The sequence below is a fragment of the Oncorhynchus mykiss genome, chromosome 18 (genome assembly GCF_057628025.1).
Source record: "Oncorhynchus mykiss isolate SJ-2025 chromosome 18, ASM5762802v1, whole genome shotgun sequence".
Classification (NCBI taxonomy): domain Eukaryota; kingdom Metazoa; phylum Chordata; class Actinopteri; order Salmoniformes; family Salmonidae; genus Oncorhynchus; species Oncorhynchus mykiss.
In genome coordinates, this window is record NC_143039.1 from 23,481,185 (window position 1) to 23,500,627 (window position 19,443).

The 19,443-nt window shown below is 44.9% G+C and overlaps 1 protein-coding gene across 5 annotated transcripts in view; it reads right to left on the reverse strand.

Annotated features, from left to right (window-relative positions):
* The window catches only part of LOC110495653 (runt-related transcription factor 1), a 53,882-nt gene extending 40,059 nt beyond the window's left edge, over positions 1 to 13,823 (reverse strand). The window contains exons 1-2 of one of the 5 annotated variants that reach the window (XM_090207872.1): positions 13,334 to 13,823; positions 12,292 to 12,496 (exon numbers count right to left, since the gene is read on the reverse strand). In XM_090207872.1, the coding sequence (XP_090063998.1) occupies positions 12,292 to 12,349 (58 nt within the window). In that variant the 5' untranslated portion in view covers positions 12,350 to 12,496; positions 13,334 to 13,823. Of the gene's footprint in view, positions 1 to 12,291; positions 12,497 to 13,045 lie in introns of all 5 variants that reach the window. The other 4 variants (XM_036951989.2, XM_090207873.1, XM_036951991.2 and 1 more) reach the window with 4 other exon arrangements.
* Between the last annotated feature and the right edge of the window lie 5,620 nt (positions 13,824 to 19,443).

The window sequence follows — 19,443 nt, forward strand, 5'->3', positions numbered from 1 at the left end:
GGCTCTATTACCCACAGCTTTACTACCACAGAGTGATAGGACTCTATTACCCACAGCTTTACTACCACAGCACCACAGAGTGTTAGGGCTCTATTACCTACAGCTTTACTACCACAGCACCACAGAGTGTTAGGACTCTATTACCTACAGCTTTACTACCACAGTGCCACAGAGTGTTAGGGCTCTATTACCCACAGCTTTACTACCACAGCACCACAGAGTGTTAGGGCTCTATTACCTACAGCTTTACTACCACAGCACCACAGAGTGTTAGGGCTCTATTGCATACAACTTTACTACCACAGCACCACAGAGTGTTAGGGCTCTATTATCCACAGCTTTACTACCACAGAGTGTTAGGGCTCTATTACCCACAACTTTACTACCACAGAGTGTTAGGGCTCTGTTACCCACAGCTTTACTACCACAGCACCACAGAGGGTTAGGGCTCTATTACCTACAGCTTTACTACCACAGCACCACAGAGTGTTAGGACTCTATTACCTACAGCTTTACTACCACAGCACCACAGAGTGTTAGGACTCTATTACCCACAGCTTTACTACCACAGCACCACAGAGTGTTAGGGCTCTATTACCCACAGCTTTACTACCACAGCACCACAGAGTGTTAGGGCTCTATTACCCACAGCTTTACTACCACAGAGTGTTAGGGCTCTATTACCCACAGCTTTACTACCACAGCACCACAGAGTGTTAGGGCTCTATTACCCACAGCTTTACTACCACAGCACCACAGAGTGTTAGGGCTCTATTACCCACAGCTTTACTACCACAGAGTGTTAGGGCTCTATTACCCACAGCTTTACTACCACAGAGTGTTAGGGCTCTATTACCCACAGATTTACTACCACAGAGTGTTAGGGCTCTATTACCCACAGCTTTACTACCACAGTACCACAGAGTGTTAGGGCTCTATTACCCACAGCTTTACTACCACAGAGTGTTAGGGCTCTATTACCCACAGCTTTACTACCACAGAGTGTTAGGGCTCTATTACCCACAGCTTTACTACCACAGAGTGTTAGGGCTCTATTACCCACAGCTTTACTACCACAGAGTGTTAGGGCTCTATTACCCACAGCTTTACTACCACAGAGTGTTAGGGCTCTATTACCCACAGCTTTACTACCACAGAGTGTTAGGGCTCTATTACCCACAGCTTTACTACCACAGTACCACAGAGTGTTAGGGCTCTATTACCCACAGCTTTACTACCACAGAGTGTTAGGGCTCTATTACCCACAGCTTTACTACCACAGAGTGTTAGGGCTCTATTACCCACAGCTTTACTACCACAGAGTGTTAGGGCTCTATTACCCACAGCTTTACTACCACAGAGTGTTAGGGCTCTATTACCCACAGCTTTACTACCACAGAGTGTTAGGGCTCTATTACCCACAGCTTTACTGTAACGTTCGCCGTCTTCCTCTGATGAGGAGTAAGAGAGGTCGGACCAATTTGCAGCATGGTATGTGTCAATTTTAATAAGACAAACTGAACACTACACAAATACAAAATAACAAAGTAAAACAAACGAAACGGTCCCGTGTGGTAACAAACACTAACACGGAAATTAATCAACCACAACTCTAAAGTGAAACCAGGCTACCTAAATATGGTTCTCAATCAGGGACAACGATAAACAGCTGCCTCTGATTGAGAACCATACCAGGCCAAACACAGAAATCCCAAAACATAGAAAAAGGAACATAGACAACCCACCCAACTCACGCCCTGACCATACTAAAACAAAGACATAATAAAATAACTAGGTCAGAACGTGACATTTACTACCACAGCACCACAGAGTGTTAGGGTTCTATTCAATCTGGATCGCTGAAGCCTTACAGACTGCCCAATAGAAATGTGAAGGGAATTTACCATATGCAGCGTTTACCATGAATGCTGTCACTGCTAACGCTGGAACATTTCCTTTAAATTTCTATCACGCTATAACGCAGAACTTCCGTGATACGCATTGAATAAAGCCCTTAGTGTGTGTGTGTGTGTGTGTGTGTGTGTGTGTGTGTGTGTGTGTGTGTGTGTGTGTGTGTGTGTGTGTGTGTGTGTGTGTGTGTGTGTGTGTGTGTGTGTGTGTGTGTGTGAGAGAGAGAGAGAGAGAAAAACAGAGAGAGTTAATGTGAGTGTACAGACAGACTGACGGATACCGTTATTTTTCACCCCTCACACCATAATGTCTGGCAACAGGAAGAGAGAGGAGGAGGGATAGGAGGAGGGAGATAGAGAGGAGGAGAGAGATAGAGAGGAGGAGGGGGGAGAGAGGAGGAGGGTAAAGTCTGACTGCATCTTTACTTATCAGCCCCACCAAACACACTCTGTGGTTTCACAATGTTACGGAAACAACCCCCCACCCACTCCACACACACACACACACACACACACACACACACACACACACACACACACACACACACACACACACACACACACACACACACACACACACACACACACACACACACACACACACACACACACACACAATCCCCCAACCCCCCCACCACACTTGCACCAACCTCCTAACTATTTTCAACAGCAATAACTGCAGAGAGAGTTTATCCTTGCCACTGTCGCCTTTGCTTGGCTTTCTATTACAAAGGCATCAGTAAGAAGTGCTCTGTTTTATATAGACTCAATTCCTCTGTTTCATATAGACTCATACCTGTTTTATATAGACTCAACCCCTCTGTTTTATATAGACTGAACCCCTCTGTTTCATATAGACTCATACCTGTTTTATATAGATTAAATTCCTCTGTTTCATATAGACTCATACCTGTTTTATATAGACTGAACCCCTCTGTTTTATATAGACTGAACCCCTCTGTTTCATATAGACTGAACCCCTCTGTTTTATATAGACTGAACCCCTCTGTTTTATATAGACTCATACCTGTTTTAAATAGATTAAATTCCTCTGTTTCATATAGACTCATACCTGTTTTATATAGACTCATACCTGTTTTAAATAGATTAAATTCCTCTGTTTCATATAGACTCATACCTGTTTTATATAGACTCATACCTGTTTTAAATAGATTAAATTCCTCTGTTTCATATAGACTCATACCTGTTTTATATAGACTCATACCTGTTTTATATAGATTAAATTCCTCTGTTTCATATAGACTCATACCTGTTTTATATAGACTGAACCCCTCTGTTTCATATAGACTCATACCTGTTTTAAATATATTAAATTCCTCTGTTTCATATAGACTCAACCCCTCTGTTTCATATAGACTGAACCCCTCTGTTTTATATAGACTCATACCTGTTTTAAATAGATTAAATTCCTCTGTTTCATATAGACTCATACCTGTTTTATATAGATTAAATTCCTCTGTTTCATATAGACTCATACCTGTTTTATATAGACTGAACCCCTCTGTTTCATATAGACTCATACCTGTTTCATATAGACTCAACCCCTCTGTTTTATATAGACTGAACCCCTCTGTTTCATATAGACCTGTTTTATATAGACTCAACCCCTCTGTTTCATATAGACTGAACCCCTCTGTTTCATATAGACTCAACCCCTCTGTTTTATATAGACTCATACCTGTTTTATATAGACTGAACCCCTCTGTTTTATATAGACTCATACCTGTTTTATATAGACTGAACCCCTCTGTTTTATATAGACTGAACCCCTCTGTTTCATATAGACTCAACCCCTCTGTTTTATATAGACTCATACCTGTTTTATATAGACTGAACCCCTCTGTTTTATATAGACTCATACCTGTTTTATATAGACTGAACCACTCTGTTTCACATAGACACAATCCCTCTGTTTCATATAGACTCACACATTCTGTTTTATATAGACTGAACCACTCTGTTTCATAAAGACTCAATTCCTCTGTTTTATATAGACTCATACCTGTTTTATATAGACTGAACCCCTCTGTTTTATATAGACTGAACCCCTCTGTTTCATATAGACTCAATCCCTCTGTTTCACATAGACACAATCCCTCTGTTTCATATAGACTCACACATTCTGTTTTATATAGACTCAATCCCTATGTTTCATATAGACTCACACATTCTGTTTTATATAGACTCAATCCCTCTGTTTCATATAGACTCAAACCCTCTGTTTTATATAGACTCAATCCCTCTGTTTCATATAGACTCACACATTCTGTTTTATATAGACTCAATCCCTCTGTTTCATATAGACCCACACATTCTGTTTCATATAGACTCAATCCCTCTGTTTCACATAGACTCAATCCCTCTGTTTCATATAGACTCACACATTCTGTTTTATATAGACTCAATCCCTCTGTTTCATATAGACTCACACATTCTGTTTTATATAGACTGAACCACTCTGTTTCACATAGACACAATCCCTCTGTTTCATATAGACTCACACATTCTGTTTTATATAGACTCAATCCCTCTGTTTCATATAGACTCACACATTTGTGTTTTATATAGACTCAATCCCTCTGTTTCATATAGACTCATACCTGTTTTATATAGACTCAATCCCTCTGTTTTATATAGACTCAATCCCTCTGTTTCATATAGACTCACACATTTGTGTTTCATATAGACTCAATCACTCTGTTTCATATAGACTCACACATTCTGTTTTATATAGACTCAATCCCTCTGTTTTATATAGACTCAATTCCTCTGTTTTATATAGACTCAATCCCTCTGTTTCATATAGTCTCAATCCCTCTGTTTCATATAGACTCAATCCCTCTGTTTCATATAGACTCAAACCCTCTGTTTTATATAGACTCAATCCCTCTGTTTCATATAGACCCACACATTCTGTTTTATATAGACTCAATCCCTCTGTTTCATATAGACTCAATCCCTCTGTTTCATATAGACTCACACATTTGTGTTTCATATAGACTCAATCACTCTGTTTCATATAGACTCACACATTCTGTTTTATATAGACTCAATCCCTCTGTTTTATATAGACTCAATTCCTCTGTTTTATATAGACTCAATCCCTTTGTTTCATATAGTCTCAATCCCTCTGTTTCATATAGACTCAATCCCTCTGTTTCATATAGACTCAATCCCTCTGTTTTATATAGACTCAATCCCTCTGTTTCATATAGACTCAATCCCTCTGTTTCATATAGTCTCAATCCCTCTGTTTCATATAGACTCAATCCCTCTGTTTCATATAGACTCAATCCCTCTGTTTCATATAGACTCAATCCCTCTGTTTCATATAGACTCAAACCCTCTGTTTTATATAGACTCAATCCCTCTGTTTCATATAGACCCACACATTCTGTTTTATATAGACTCAATCCCTCTGTTTCATATAGACTCACACATTCTGTTTTATATAGACTCAATCCCTCTGTTTCACATAGACTCAATCCCTCTGTTTCATATAGACCCAATCCCTATGTTTCATATAGACTCAATCCCTCTGTTTCATATAGACTCAAACCCTCTGTTTTATATAGACTCAATCCCTCTGTTTTATATAGACTCAATTCCTCTGTTTTATATAGACTCAATCCCTCTGTTTCATATAGTCTCAATCCCTCTGTTTCATATAGACTCAATCCCTCTGTTTCATATAGACTCAAACCCTCTGTTTTATATAGACTCAATCCCTCTGTTTCATATAGACCCACACATTCTGTTTTATATAGACTCAATCCCTCTGTTTCATATAGACTCAATCCCTCTGTTTCATATAGACTCACACATTTGTGTTTCATATAGACTCAATCACTCTGTTTCATATAGACTCACACATTCTGTTTTATATAGACTCAATCCCTCTGTTTTATATAGACTCAATCCCTCTGTTTCATATAGACTCAATCACTCTGTTTCATATAGACTCAATCCCTTTGTTTCATATAGTCTCAATCCCTCTGTTTCATATAGACTCAATCCCTCTGTTTCATATAGACTCAATCCCTCTGTTTTATATAGACTCAATCCCTCTGTTTCATATAGACTCAATCCCTCTGTTTCATATAGTCTCAATCCCTCTGTTTCATATAGACTCAATCCCTCTGTTTCATATAGACTCAATCCCTCTGTTTCATATAGACTCAATCCCTCTGTTTCATATAGACTCAAACCCTCTGTTTTATATAGACTCAATCCCTCTGTTTCATATAGACCCACACATTCTGTTTTATATAGACTCAATCCCTCTGTTTCATATAGACTCACACATTCTGTTTTATATAGACTCAATCCCTCTGTTTCACATAGACTCAATCCCTCTGTTTCATATAGACCCAATCCCTATGTTTCATATAGACTCAATCCCTCTGTTTCATATAGACTCAAACCCTCTGTTTCATATAGACTCACACATTCTGTTTTATATAGACTCAATCCCTCTGTTTCATATAGACTCAATCCCTCTGTTTCATATAGACTCAAACCCTCTGTTTTATATAGACTCAACCCCTCTGTTTCATATAGACTCAAACCCTCTGTTTTATATAGACTCAATCCCTCTGTTTCATATTGACTCAATCCCTCAGTTTTACATAGACTCAATCCCTCAGTTTCACATAGACTCAATCCCTCTGTTTTATATAGACTCAATCCCTCTGTTTCATATAGACTTACACATTCTGTTTTATATAGACTCAATCCCTCTGTTTCATTTAAACTAAATCCCTCTGTTTCATATAGACTCAATCCTTCAGTTTCACATAGACTCAATCCCTCTGTTTCATATAGACTCAATCCCTCTGTTTCATATAGACTCAATCCCTCTGTTTCATATAGACTCACACATTCTGTTTTATATAGACTCCATCCCTCTGTTTCATATAGACTCAAGTCTTCTGTTTCATATAGACTCAATACTTCTGTGTAAAGTCCTTAAGTAAAAATACTTTAAAGTACTACTTAAGTAGTTTTGGGGGGTATCTGTACTTTACTATTTATATTTTTGACAAATGTTTTACTTTTCCTTCACTACATTCCTAAATATGTATATACTGTTTACTCCATACATTTTCCCTGACACTCAAAAGTACTCGTTACATTTTGACAGGAAAATGGTCCAATTCACACACTTATCAACCGAACATCCTTGGTCATCCCTACTGCCTCTGATCTGGCGGACTCACTAAACACAAATGCTTTGTTTGTAAATTATGTCTGAGTGTTGAAGTGTGCCCCTGGCCCCTGGCCCCTGGCCTCTGGCCCCTGGCCCCTGGCTATCCGTCAATAAAAATACAAATATACAATTGTGCCTTCTGGTTTGCTTAATATAAGGCATTTGACATAGTTTTACTTTGACTTTTGATGCTTAATTATATTTTAAACTAAATACTTTCAGACTTTTACTCAAGGAGAATTTTACTGGGTGACTTACTTTTACTTGAGTCATTTAAGGTATCTTTACTTTTACTCAACTATGACAGTTGGGTACTTTGTCCACCACTGGACTCAATCCCTCTATTTCTATTTCCTTTCTTCTGTCTACTACAGGACAGTGTCTATCGGATAGCTTCTACTAGTAATGGCTCCATGTTCATCTCTGCACACACACACACTACAGGACAGTGTCTATCGGATAGCATCTACTAGTAATGGCTCCACGTTCATCTCTGCACACACACACACACACACACACACACACACACACACACACACACACACACACACACACACACACACACACACACACACACACACACACACACACACACACACACACACACACACACACACACACACACACACACACACACACACACACACACACACACACACAGGCCAATCCGACCAGGTGCCTGTCCCTAAGTCTCTTCCATCAGACAGCACAGCAGAGGTAAGGGCACCACGTTCATCTCTGCTCCGGTGTCTTAATGTACCCTTGTTCAGCGAGAGAGGCAGTGGTCAATACCTTGGCCTGGACACTGACGCTCGATAGTGGACGGTCTGTCTCTCTGTCTGTCTGTTTGTCCAGAACTGCTCAATAACCCTGCCTCCAGCCACAGTCCCAAGACCATAGATACTGTAGGACTCAGGCGGACTCTGTGGAGAACCATTCTATCAATACCTTTACTGCAGCTGTTTGCATAACTATCGGAATCAATACAAGTGTAGCGATTCCTGATTGGTGGGTATTTGGTTCCATTTCCATGACTCCACAGGCAGATTTTTCGAATTGAAAAACAGAGGCCTCTGCCTCGGTCGGTCTGGCCAAACACATAGAGCCATGGCTGGGTCTCTAGGCCTGGGGAAGTGGTAACCCAGCAGGGCTGTACAGGGACCAGTTCTGTAGAGGTACTCTACTATAAACACAGAGACCCATTGGGGGCCACAAGGACAGGACACTCAATAGAGACACACAAACACAGAGACCCATTGGGGGCCACAGGGACAGGACACTCAATAGAGACACACAAACACAGAGACCCATTGGGGGCCACAGGGACAGGACACTCAATAGAGACACACAAACACAGACATGCAAAGTACATGGCCTCACACCTACAATTTCACACACGCATGCTAAAACACATAATGAGTAAATAAGCACGAGAAGGAAGGGGGGCTCTGTTTGCCCTTTTCAAGGGACAAGGTTCAATCCCATCCACCCCCCTACATCCCTCGCCTCCCCCTCAAACACATCTCTCTTAGAACCCAGCATATCTGGCCTGCCTCTCTCCATCACCCATATCCTCTCTGCCACCCCTCTCTCCATGTGCCCCCATACACACACCTGTCATAACAGAGAGATGTATGGGTGTGTGTGTATTCTTGGATGTGTCACTATGCTCTTGAGACAGAGCATGACATGTACTGTGCTGCACTGTGTGCGTGTGCGTGTGTGTGTGGGTGTGTGTGAGAGCATCCCCTGTATACGTGAATCAGTATGTAGCAGACCCCAGTTCTCCTCTCGCTCTGTTTCCTCCTGCTGGTCCTGGAGGCCCCTGATAACCACAATCAAGCCTGGACAGACCCCTCGCCGAGGTGTGTGAGAGAGTATGAGTGAGTGTGTGTGTGTATCAGGGCCTGGCAGGCAGGTCGCGGGCCGAGAGACCCAGAGAGAAGCCAGGGTCAAGGGGTTGCGAGGCGTAAATCGCCCCTCGTTGGGTGACAGAAAAGCAGCAAAACAACCTTCAAAACTATGAGTTTGATCCAGACCACATAGAGAAATATGGTGCATGAACAAGTGGGAAAGGAGGGAGGACGGAGAGACGGAATGGATGGAGAGGAGGCGAGGCAAGTGGAAGTAGGCAGAATGTCAATTTAGTCCCAAGTTGGGTGACATAAAAACTGAAAAACAAGTTGAGTTATGGTGTGAGAATGAATGGAGAGGAGAAGAGGAGGAGAGAGAGAGAGGAAGGTCAAAGGTCAGGCTGAAATGAGGAGCGATGTTAAGAACATCCAGTACCAGGTTTTGGTGTTTGTGTGAGTAGGGAACGGAGTAGGAAACGAAAGTTGTGACTTTTAGTGAAGTCAGGAGAGTTTATCTGTCTGTCTCCATAGAACACGTTTTATCTTTCAGGACAAAACCTTGATGGTGTGAGACTGAGACAAGAGAGAGATTAGACCCTGACTGAAGTCTAACTGACCCCACAGTGATTACACACACACACACACACACACACACACACACACACACACACACACACACACACACACACACACACACACAAACAAATACAATAGAATTCACTGTAGTGTTTTTGCGGACTTTACCGTAGTTTTTACTGTAGTATACTGTAGTATTTACAGTTAACTATAGTTTAAATACTGTATTAAAAGAAAACTGTAGTACATACTATTAATGTAGTGTTTATGTAGTTTGTAGTGTAATGTAGTGTTTACTATGGTGTTTTTGTTTTCTTATCTTTGACACAGAAGTGTAAGTTTTCTCCTTCAGGAAACCTACTGGTGAAATACTAAAAGAGCACATTTTCCATAACCGGTATTTTTTTTATGTGGGTACACACACACACACACACACACACACACACACACACACACACACACACACACACACACACACACACACACACACACACACACACACACACACACACACACACACACACACACACACACACACACACACACACGCACGCACACACACACACACTACGTGGGACAGCTGCAGTGTCTGGAGATGGTGAGTGTTGACTTACAGAGAAAGACAGAGAAAGACGCACACAAATAAAAACAAATACCACAACACACTGGTGGGAACCACTGGATTCTTTTTTATTTATTTTTTTTGAATTTTACCCCCTTTTTTCTCCCCAATTTCGTAGTATCCAATTGTTGTAGTAGCTACTATCTTGTCTCATTGCTACAACTCCCGTACGGGCTCGGGAGAGACGAAGGCTGAATGTCATGCCTCCTCCGATACACAACCAAACCAGCCGTACAGCTTCTTAACACAGCGCGCATCCAACCCGGAAGCCAGCCGCACCAATGTGTCGGAGGCTACACCGTGCACCTGGCAATCTTGGCTAGCGCGCACTGCGCCCGGCCCGCCACAGGAGTCGCTGGTGCGCGATGAGACAAGGAGATCCCTACCGACCAATCCCTCCCTAACCCGGACGACGCTAGGCCAATTGTGCGTCGCCCCACGGACCTCCCAGTCGCGGCCGGTTACGACAGAGCCTGGGCGCAAACCCAGGGACTCTGATGGCACAGCTGGCGCTGCAGTACAGCGCCCTTAACCACTGCGCCACCCGGGAGGCTATCACTGGATTCTTCATCGTCTTTTCACATCTCTGTCTGAGAAAGTTATTACACACTTAGGCATATTCCTGTGTGTGAACATGCATCGGGTCCTGCAGATACACTTCCTGTGCTAACTGACAACTTCTACACAGAGAAGCTTAGCACACACACACACACACACACACACACACACACACACACACACACACACACACACACACACACACACACACACACACACACACACACACACACACAAAGGCGGCAGGAAACTCAGGATCCCATCTCGAGCTCTTTCTCAGAAATAGACTACAACAAAGTGGCTGCTCACTCAGTTACCTGCCTTGACGCCATGTTGATGTCAGAGCTAACTTTTCCTCAGCTAACAGAGATGTTTTGGGCCATAAGGCAAGAGCTTGTCACCTCCTTTTCTCTCACCTCGTCCTTTGTCACCCACTGTCCCTACTGTTTCTCATTTCTGTAGAGGAGGTAGATATATGACATATGCTCTCGTTCACTAACTGCTCTGACGAGAAAACATAAGTGAGCCGAGGTGAGGTGAGCTCCAAACAGGAATGAGGATAATGGAAAAAAGAAAGTCACAACTGCAAGTTTCTAAAATCAGTTTTTGCCAAAAAAGCTGAACATGCGCATTCAATCGCATGCACGCACACCCACACACACACACACACACACACACACACACACACACACACACACACACACACACACACACACACACACACACACACACACACACACACACACACACACACACACACACACACACACACGCACGCACACACACACACACTACGTGGGACAGCTGCAGTGTCTGGAGATGGTGAGTGTTGACTTACACAGCAGAAAGGAATGCATCTTCTCTCCTCCCTCCTCTCTCCTCCCTCTTCCTTCCCCTCCTATCTCTTCTCCTCACTACTCAATATTTTTTGACTCAACACAATTACAAAGCCCCCCAACCCTGATACACACAGTCGACACCATAAACCGCACATCTCAAATATAGTTCACGGTACAGGAGTGGTTCATGTGGTTCTTTGTGGTAAAGAGTTGGCGCCCATCAAGCTTACCCAGAGATCAGCTGCAACAGTAGAAAGTGCTGTGTGGTAGAGACGTTCCAATAGTCTGAGGGGTGTGTTGTATTACAGCTCATAGGCTCACCAGATAAAACAACATACTAGCCCTCAGATCTGTGGTTTTCAGATCCAGCCACAAGATGTAAAAACTACAGTAAAATAGCAACCAGTAGGGAGGGTTTGGCCGGCAGGGATGTCCTTGTCTCATCGCGCACTAGCGACTCCTGTGGCGGGCCGGGCGCAGTGTACGCTGACCAGGTCGCCAGGTGAACGGCTGGCTTCCGGGTTGGATATGCATTGTGTCAAGAAGCAGTGCAGGTTGGTTGGGTTGTGTTTCGGAAGACGCATGGCTCTCGACCTTCGCCTCTCCCGAGTCCGTACAGGAGTTGCAGCGATGAGACAAGACTGTAACTACCAATTGGATACCACAAAATTGATACACACATCTACTGTACGTCTGCACTCACCCCTGATGAAGCATGGCTGGTAGGATGACATGGATTCAAAGATGCTGTTTGATGCCATGGCAACGCGCCCGGTAAAAGTCCTAGCAACGCTACCTCACTTCTGGAACACACGGTTCTCTGCTATGTCCAGTGCTCCGATGTTCTCGTCCGTTCCTCCTTCCTCTTCTTTATTTGGATGTGGGGGGGGGGGTTTCAAAACTGATTCCTGACATGCAAACACACACAGGCCACAGGGTCAGAGAGAGTCAGTTAAAGTTCTCTCATCCACAGATCAACATCAATACAGAAAACATCAATAAAGATCAACATCAATACAGATCAACATCAATACAGACAACATCTTGATGGAACTGTGTAACTGTTATGTAGAGATGAAAACTGCTTTATGAATGCACAGCAAACTCAAAAACACAAAACACTCCCCATTCCTGACCCCCAGGTCACCCCAGGTTGGCGATGCAGGGAAGGTGCTCTCCTCCTGGGTAAAGAACAGAGCTCAGGGACCCCAAAGCCCTGGATCCCTGAGGAGTTATGGTGGTGGTATGCACCAACTCCTTGAGAGAGAGCTACATTTGTTCCAGTCCAGCAATAACACAGCTGATTCAACCATCCAAGGTCTTGATGATTAGTTGATCAGCTGAATCAGATGTGTTAGTGCTGAACTGGAAGAGAAGCATTACATACACTCTGTAGTTCTCTAGGACCAGGGCTGGTGTCCGCTGAGTGGAGGAGGCTGCGGTTTAAGGGCTCTTACCCTCCAGAGGTGGCCTGATCCTGGGATGAGAGGTGGTGAGGTAGTCTCTCCCTGTGGTTTCAGAGGATCACTAACCTCTGGCTGAGTCACACGCTGTAATCCAACCTAGCCAATCTCTCTCTCTCTCCCTCTCTCTCTCTCTCTCTCTCTCTCTTTCTCTCTCTCACACACACACACACCTTACTCTCCCTTCTCTCTTTCTCTTTCTCACTTATCCTCCTTACTCTTCTCTCTCTTTCACTGTCTTTCTTTACCTGTTTCTAGCTCTTTCTCTCTCCCTCCTCTCACCTCTCTCCGGCGGTGATTGTAGTCGTCTCCTGTCTGGTCACAGCTCTGGTTTGTGGTCGAGTGGTTGGACCACGGTCGGTCTCTCACCTCTCTCCGGCGGTGATTGTAGCCGTCTCCTGTCTGGTCACAGCTCTGGTTTGTGGTCGAGTGGTTGGACCACGGTCGGTCTCTCCTAACCCCAGCGGCGGCTTCAACTGTTCCCCTCGAGGAAAAAAGAGCCAGGGCTCAAGCCCATTGGGCGAGGACGGTCACGTGATCCTCAGAGTGAGCGACTCTCTTTTTGTGGCGTTGTTTTGTTTTCGTTTAATCTGGTATTGTGGCTTTACTCAGCCACCCCACCTGCCCTCTGCCTGACCAACTGTTAGCACTGGGGAAGTGGCTGTGGCTACAGTTTAGAGAGAGACACAGAGAGAGAGAGAGAGAGAGAGAGAGATCGAGAGAGAGAGGTTAAAGAGAGAGAGGGAGAGAGTGTATGTGCCAGTGTTTGTCTGTGGTTTTTGCAAAAGAGAGAGAGAGAGAGAGAGAGAGAGAGAGAGAGAGAGAGCGAGAGAGAGAGAGAGAGAGAGAGAGAGAGAGAAAGGGTGAGCATGTGTGTATTTAGAATGAGAGAAAGGTGAGTCACCCACACAAAGCCTACCCATGCAAATCTCTCTCCAGGAGGAGAGTGTGTGTGTTTGTTTGTGTGACGGCTTGGGCAACTGAAGCCTCGCACAATTTACATGCCATCTTTTCATATCACTGTCCCATTTCCTCATGTTGTGACAGGAAAATAAAGAAAGAGCGGGAGAGCAAAAGAGAGGAAGAGAGAGAGGGGAAAAGAGAAGAAGAGAAAGGGGGAAAAGAGAGGAAGAGAGAGAGGGGAAACGAGAGGAAGAGAGAGAGGGGAAAAGAGAGGAAGAGAGAGAGGGGGAAAGAGAGGAAGCGAGAGAGGGGAAAAGAGAGGAAGAGAGAGAGGGGAAAAGAGAGGAAGAGAGAGAGGGGAAAAGAGAAGAAGAGAGAGGGGAAAAGAGAGGAAGAGAGAGAGGGGAAAAGAGAGGAAGAGAGAGAGGGGAAAAGAGAGGAAGAGAGAGAGGGGAAAAGAGAGGAAGAGAGAGAGGGGAAAAGAGAGGAAGAGAGAGAGGGGAAAAGAGAGGAAGAGAGAGAGGGGAAAAGAGAGGAAGAGATAGAGGGGAAAAGAGAGGAAGAGAGAGAGGGGGAAAGAGAGGAAGAGAGAGAGGGGAAAAGAGAGGAAGAGAGAGGGGAAAAGAGAGAAAGAGAGAGAGGGGAAAAGAGAGGAAGAGAGAGAGGGGAAAAGAGAGGAAGAGAGAGAGGGGAAAAGAGAAGAAGAGAGAGGGGGAAAAGAGAGAAATAGAGAGGGGGAAAAGAGAGGAATAGAGAGGGGAAAAAGAGAGGGAGCAAGTGAAAGAGCTAGATAGCAGGGAAGTAGAGAGAGTGAGAGTGAAAGAAAAGGAGGGGGAAGACAGAGAGAAAGAGAGGGAGGATGTGGCCACAAACGAGTGCAACACTGTTTCCTGGATGTGAAGAGTATTCAACTGTCACCTGATGTAGCCCCGTTATGATGTGCTTTCTGACAGTTTCATACTCCTGTAAGCCACCATTCAGTCAAGTAAAGGTAACATAAAACTGCTCTGCGGGTTAACTAAACTACCTACCACTAAACTAGAAAAGTTCTATCGACTTCTATGGCCACAGTTTCGTCAAGCCTCAACCTTGTTCTGTTGAGGGTGATTTACCCAGCCAGGTCACCTGTGATAAAAGTCAGTATTCGACGTCCATCCTTAACTGAGGACGTCGGGAGATGACATGGAAACCGGCCACTAGGGGCAACAGTGAGTGCTGTTATCTTCAAGTAGGTTTCAGTTTTGCTTGGGTGTTGTGGACGGGGATGTAAGCATCTGCCTCTGATTCCAAAGGTTGCAAGTTTGAATTGTTTTTGATATTTTTGTTTTAAGCCTATCCAAAACCTTAACCCTTACCTTAACCATTAGGAGTTAGTGCCTAAGCCTAACCTTTTAACACTTAGAAATGTGAGGTTTGCAACAACTTTGAAGTTTGAGAAACATGGTTGAACGTCTAATTCTGACGTGAGACTGTGAGAGCTAGTTGGATTTATCTGAACACGTGTGTATATGTGTTTGTCTGTTGATTTTAATTGTAGGGCTGCGATGTGAGTGTGTGTGTGTTGGGGTTAATAGTAGGGCTGGGATGTGAGTGTGTGAGCGTGTACAGGTCAGCGTACACCTGCTCTAATAAAGGCTGAAATTGCATTGTTTAGGGGGCGGGACCAAATCACCCCCACCCCCCACACCTGTACCACCATGACTCCAATCTCACCTTAGACACGCCCCTCACAGCCATTCAGCCATCTGGGTTTCAGGGGTGAGAGGGAGGGAAGGGTGAGCGGGTGTGGATGTCATCAGTTGGCCGAGACAGCTGTGTCCCCACCCTCTCTGTCTTAAGTTTAATATACACACATGCACAGATACAGTATACTTCCTGAAGAATCTGATCCGTCTTCGTCTCAATGTAGCCCGAGCTCAAACGGAAGACTCTGAGACGCGCTGAGGGAACACAGCAGGATTATCATGACCTTTGACCCCCTACAGACACAACACAACCTCCAGCTGTTGCTTCCTGGGTCATCTGGAGGTCAGACTGGGTCAGGGGTCAGGGGTCAGATGGGGTGGGGTCTTATGTCAGCCAAAGAGGGGGATGAGAGACGGAGAGAAGTGGAAGAGATGTAGTGACTATAAAGAGAGAGAATAAGGCAGAAGGAGAAGTAATCAGACGGAGAGAGAGAGATTTAGAGAAGAGGCGGATGTTTCTGATAGACACAGCTGTCAGTGAGACCTCTCCATACACACACAACCACCCATGGCGCTCCCACGACACAGCTTCCACCCCCTGGGCCTGGGACAAAAGTGTGGAGGAGACCCTTTAAAAGTAGGATATAAGATAGTAGGATATACAATACTGTGGGACCACTGCATACCTATATAACTATGGGACCCATTAAAACAGCAGAGATTGTGAGTCTAAGGCAGCTACGTACTGCAGTAGTAAATGAGGCTATACTTACAGAAACAATCATCCTGAGAGTAAATCTCTCAGCTCAGCAGGTATACCATAGTAAAGAGGCCCAGCCTGTGGAGCTCATGGAGGTGGGAAAGCAGGGGACTTTCCTGAGCCTGACTCCCAGGCCCGGCCCCTCCCAGCTGGGTTAGGTCTGCCGCAGCACCTCCCTGCCTTCCCCTCCCACAGAACACTGAACAGAGAGAGGGAGGAAAGAGAGGAGGATAGAAAAAAGAGGAAGGGAGGGGAAGGAGACAGAGGAGATATAGGACAGGAGGAGAAGGACAAGGTCAGACAGAGGGAACGAGAGAGAAAAAGAGAGAGGAGGGGAATTCTCAAAGTGTGCTGTCTTGTCTGTCTGAGAGGGACTGGTTACTGACTCACCCACCCACTCACACTGGAAACCTAGCAGGTGCCCTCCCACCGTCTCTCTCTCTCTTTGTCTGTATCTCTCCCCCTATACTCCACTCCAACCTCTCTCTCTCTTTGTCTGTATCTCTCCCCCTATACTCCACTCCATCCTCTCTCTCTCTTTGTCTGTATCTCTCCTCCTATACTCCACTCCAACCTCTCTCTCTCTTTGTCTGTATCTCTCCCCCTATACTCCAATCCAACCTCTCTCTCTCTCTTTGTCTGTATCTCTCCCCCTATACTCCAATCCAACCTCTCTCTCTCTCTTTGTCTGTATCTCTCCCCCTATACTCCAATCCAACCTCTCTCTCTCTCTTTGTCTGTATCTCTCCCCCTATACTCCAATCCAACCTCTCTCTCTCTCTTTGTCTGTATCTCTCCCCCTATACTCCAATCCAACCTCTCTCTCTCTCTCTTTGTCTGTATCTCTCCCCCTATACTCCAATCCAACCTCTCTCTCTCTTTGTCTGTATCTCTCCCCCTATACTCCACTCCAACCTCTCTCTCTCTCTTTGTCTGTATCTCTCCCCCTATACTCCAATCCAACCTCTCTCTTTCTCTTTGTCTGTATCTCTCCCCCTATACTCCACTCCATCCTCTCTCTCTCTTTGTCTGTATCTCTCCTCCTATACTCCACTCCAACCTCTCTCTCTCTTTGTCTGTATCTCTCCTCCTATACTCCACTCCAACCTCTCTCTCTCTTTGTCTGTATCTCTCCCCCTATACTCCAATCCAACCTCTCTCTCTCTCTTTGTCTGTATCTCTCCCCCTATACTCCAATCCAACCTCTCTCTCTCTCTTTGTCTGTATCTCTCCCCCTATACTCCACTCCATCCTCTCTCTCTCTTTGTCTGTATCTCTCCTCCTATACTCCACTCCATCCTCTCTCTCTATTTGTCTGTATCTCTCCTCCTATACTCCACTCCAACCTCTCTCTCTTTGTCTGTATCTCTCCCCCTATACTCCACTCCAACCTCTCTCTCCTTCTCTCTCTCTCTTTGTCTCTATCTCTCCCCCTATACTCCACTCCAACCTCTCTCTCTCCTTCTCTCTCTCTCTCTTTGTCTCTATCTCTCCCCCTATACTCCACTCCAACCTCTCTCTCTCCTTCTCTCTCTCTCTTTGTCTCTATCTCTCCCCCTATACTCCACTCCAACCTCTCTCTCTCCTTCTCTCTCTTCTCCTGTTCATGAACATTTAAAAAATGATTAATGTACACAACAATAAAGCATGTATCTGTTATGAGTTATTCTGGGGTCACAGGTCAATAGGAGTGGTGGGATCCAGATATGTCTGGTAATATCAGGGCTTGTGGTTGGCTGACCTGATGGAGAGTGAAGATCTGGGAGAACATGGATGGGATTCTTTCATAAGGTCAGGGAGAGGGTGAGAGGGAGTGAGTGAGGGGGAGTGAGGGAGAGGGTGAGAGGGAGTGAGTGAGAGGGAGTGAGGGAGAGGGTGAGAGGGAATGAGGGAGAGGGAGTGAGGGAGGGAGAGGGAGTGAGGGAGGGAGTGGACTATGTTATACTATGTTATACTATGGTTGTCCGGACAAGCCACAGTGATGAGAACTCAATCACACTTTACTTGACCCTTCTGTTTGAAGGCCTACATAACACCATCATTAGAATGGTAAAACAGAGATCATAATATAAGGAATATAGTTTTCATGAGAAATAGGCAGGCAGAAAATACTGGGAAAAGGTCTCACTGAGTTTTGGCAGAGTCTTACTAAGGAACAAATTAACCAGCAGGCTTGTAAACAATCACAGACATTCAGCGGGGGTGGTGTGTGTGTGTGTCTGTGGTGTGTGTGTATGTGGTGTGTGTGCGTGCATGTTTGTGTGTGTAGGGATTGGGCAGTGTGTGAGTGTGTGTGTGTGCGTGTTAATGAGTGTTAAATAACCCTTTCTGTAACAGGACAAGGGGTCAGATCACTTACTGGCAGTCTGCGTGACACACTGGCGGCTCAGTGTGTGTGTGTGTGTGTGTGTGTGTGTGTGTGTGTGTGTGTGTGTGTGTATGTGTGTGTGTGTGTGTGTGTGCGTGCGTGCATGTTTGTGTGTTTAGGGATTGGGCAGTGTGTGTGTGTGTGTGTGTGTGTGTGTGTGTGTGTGTGTGTGTGTGTGTGTGTGTGTGTGTGTGTGTGTGTGCGCGTGCATGCATGTTTGTGTGTGTAGGGATTGGGCAGTGTGTGAGTGTGTGTGTGTGCGTGTTAATGAGTGTTAAATAACCCTTTCTGTAACAGGACAAGGGGTCAGATCACTTACTGGCAGTCTGCGTGACACACTGGCGGCTCAGTGTGTGTGTGTGTGTGTGTGTGTGTGTGTGTGTGTGTGTGTGTGTGTGTGTGTGTGTATGTGTGTGTGTGTGCGTGCGTGCATGTTTGTGTGTTTAGGGATTGGGCAGTGTGTGTGTGTGTGTGTGTGTGTGTGTGTGTGTGTGTGTGTGTGTGTGTGCGCGTGCATGCATGTTTGTGTGTGTAGGGATTGGGCTGTGTGTGTGTGTGTGTGTGTGTGTGTGTGTGTGTGTTAAATAACCCTTTCTGTAACAGGTCAAGGGGTCAGATCACTTACTGGCAGTCTGCGTGACACACTGGTGTGTCAGTGTGTGTGTGTGTATGTGTG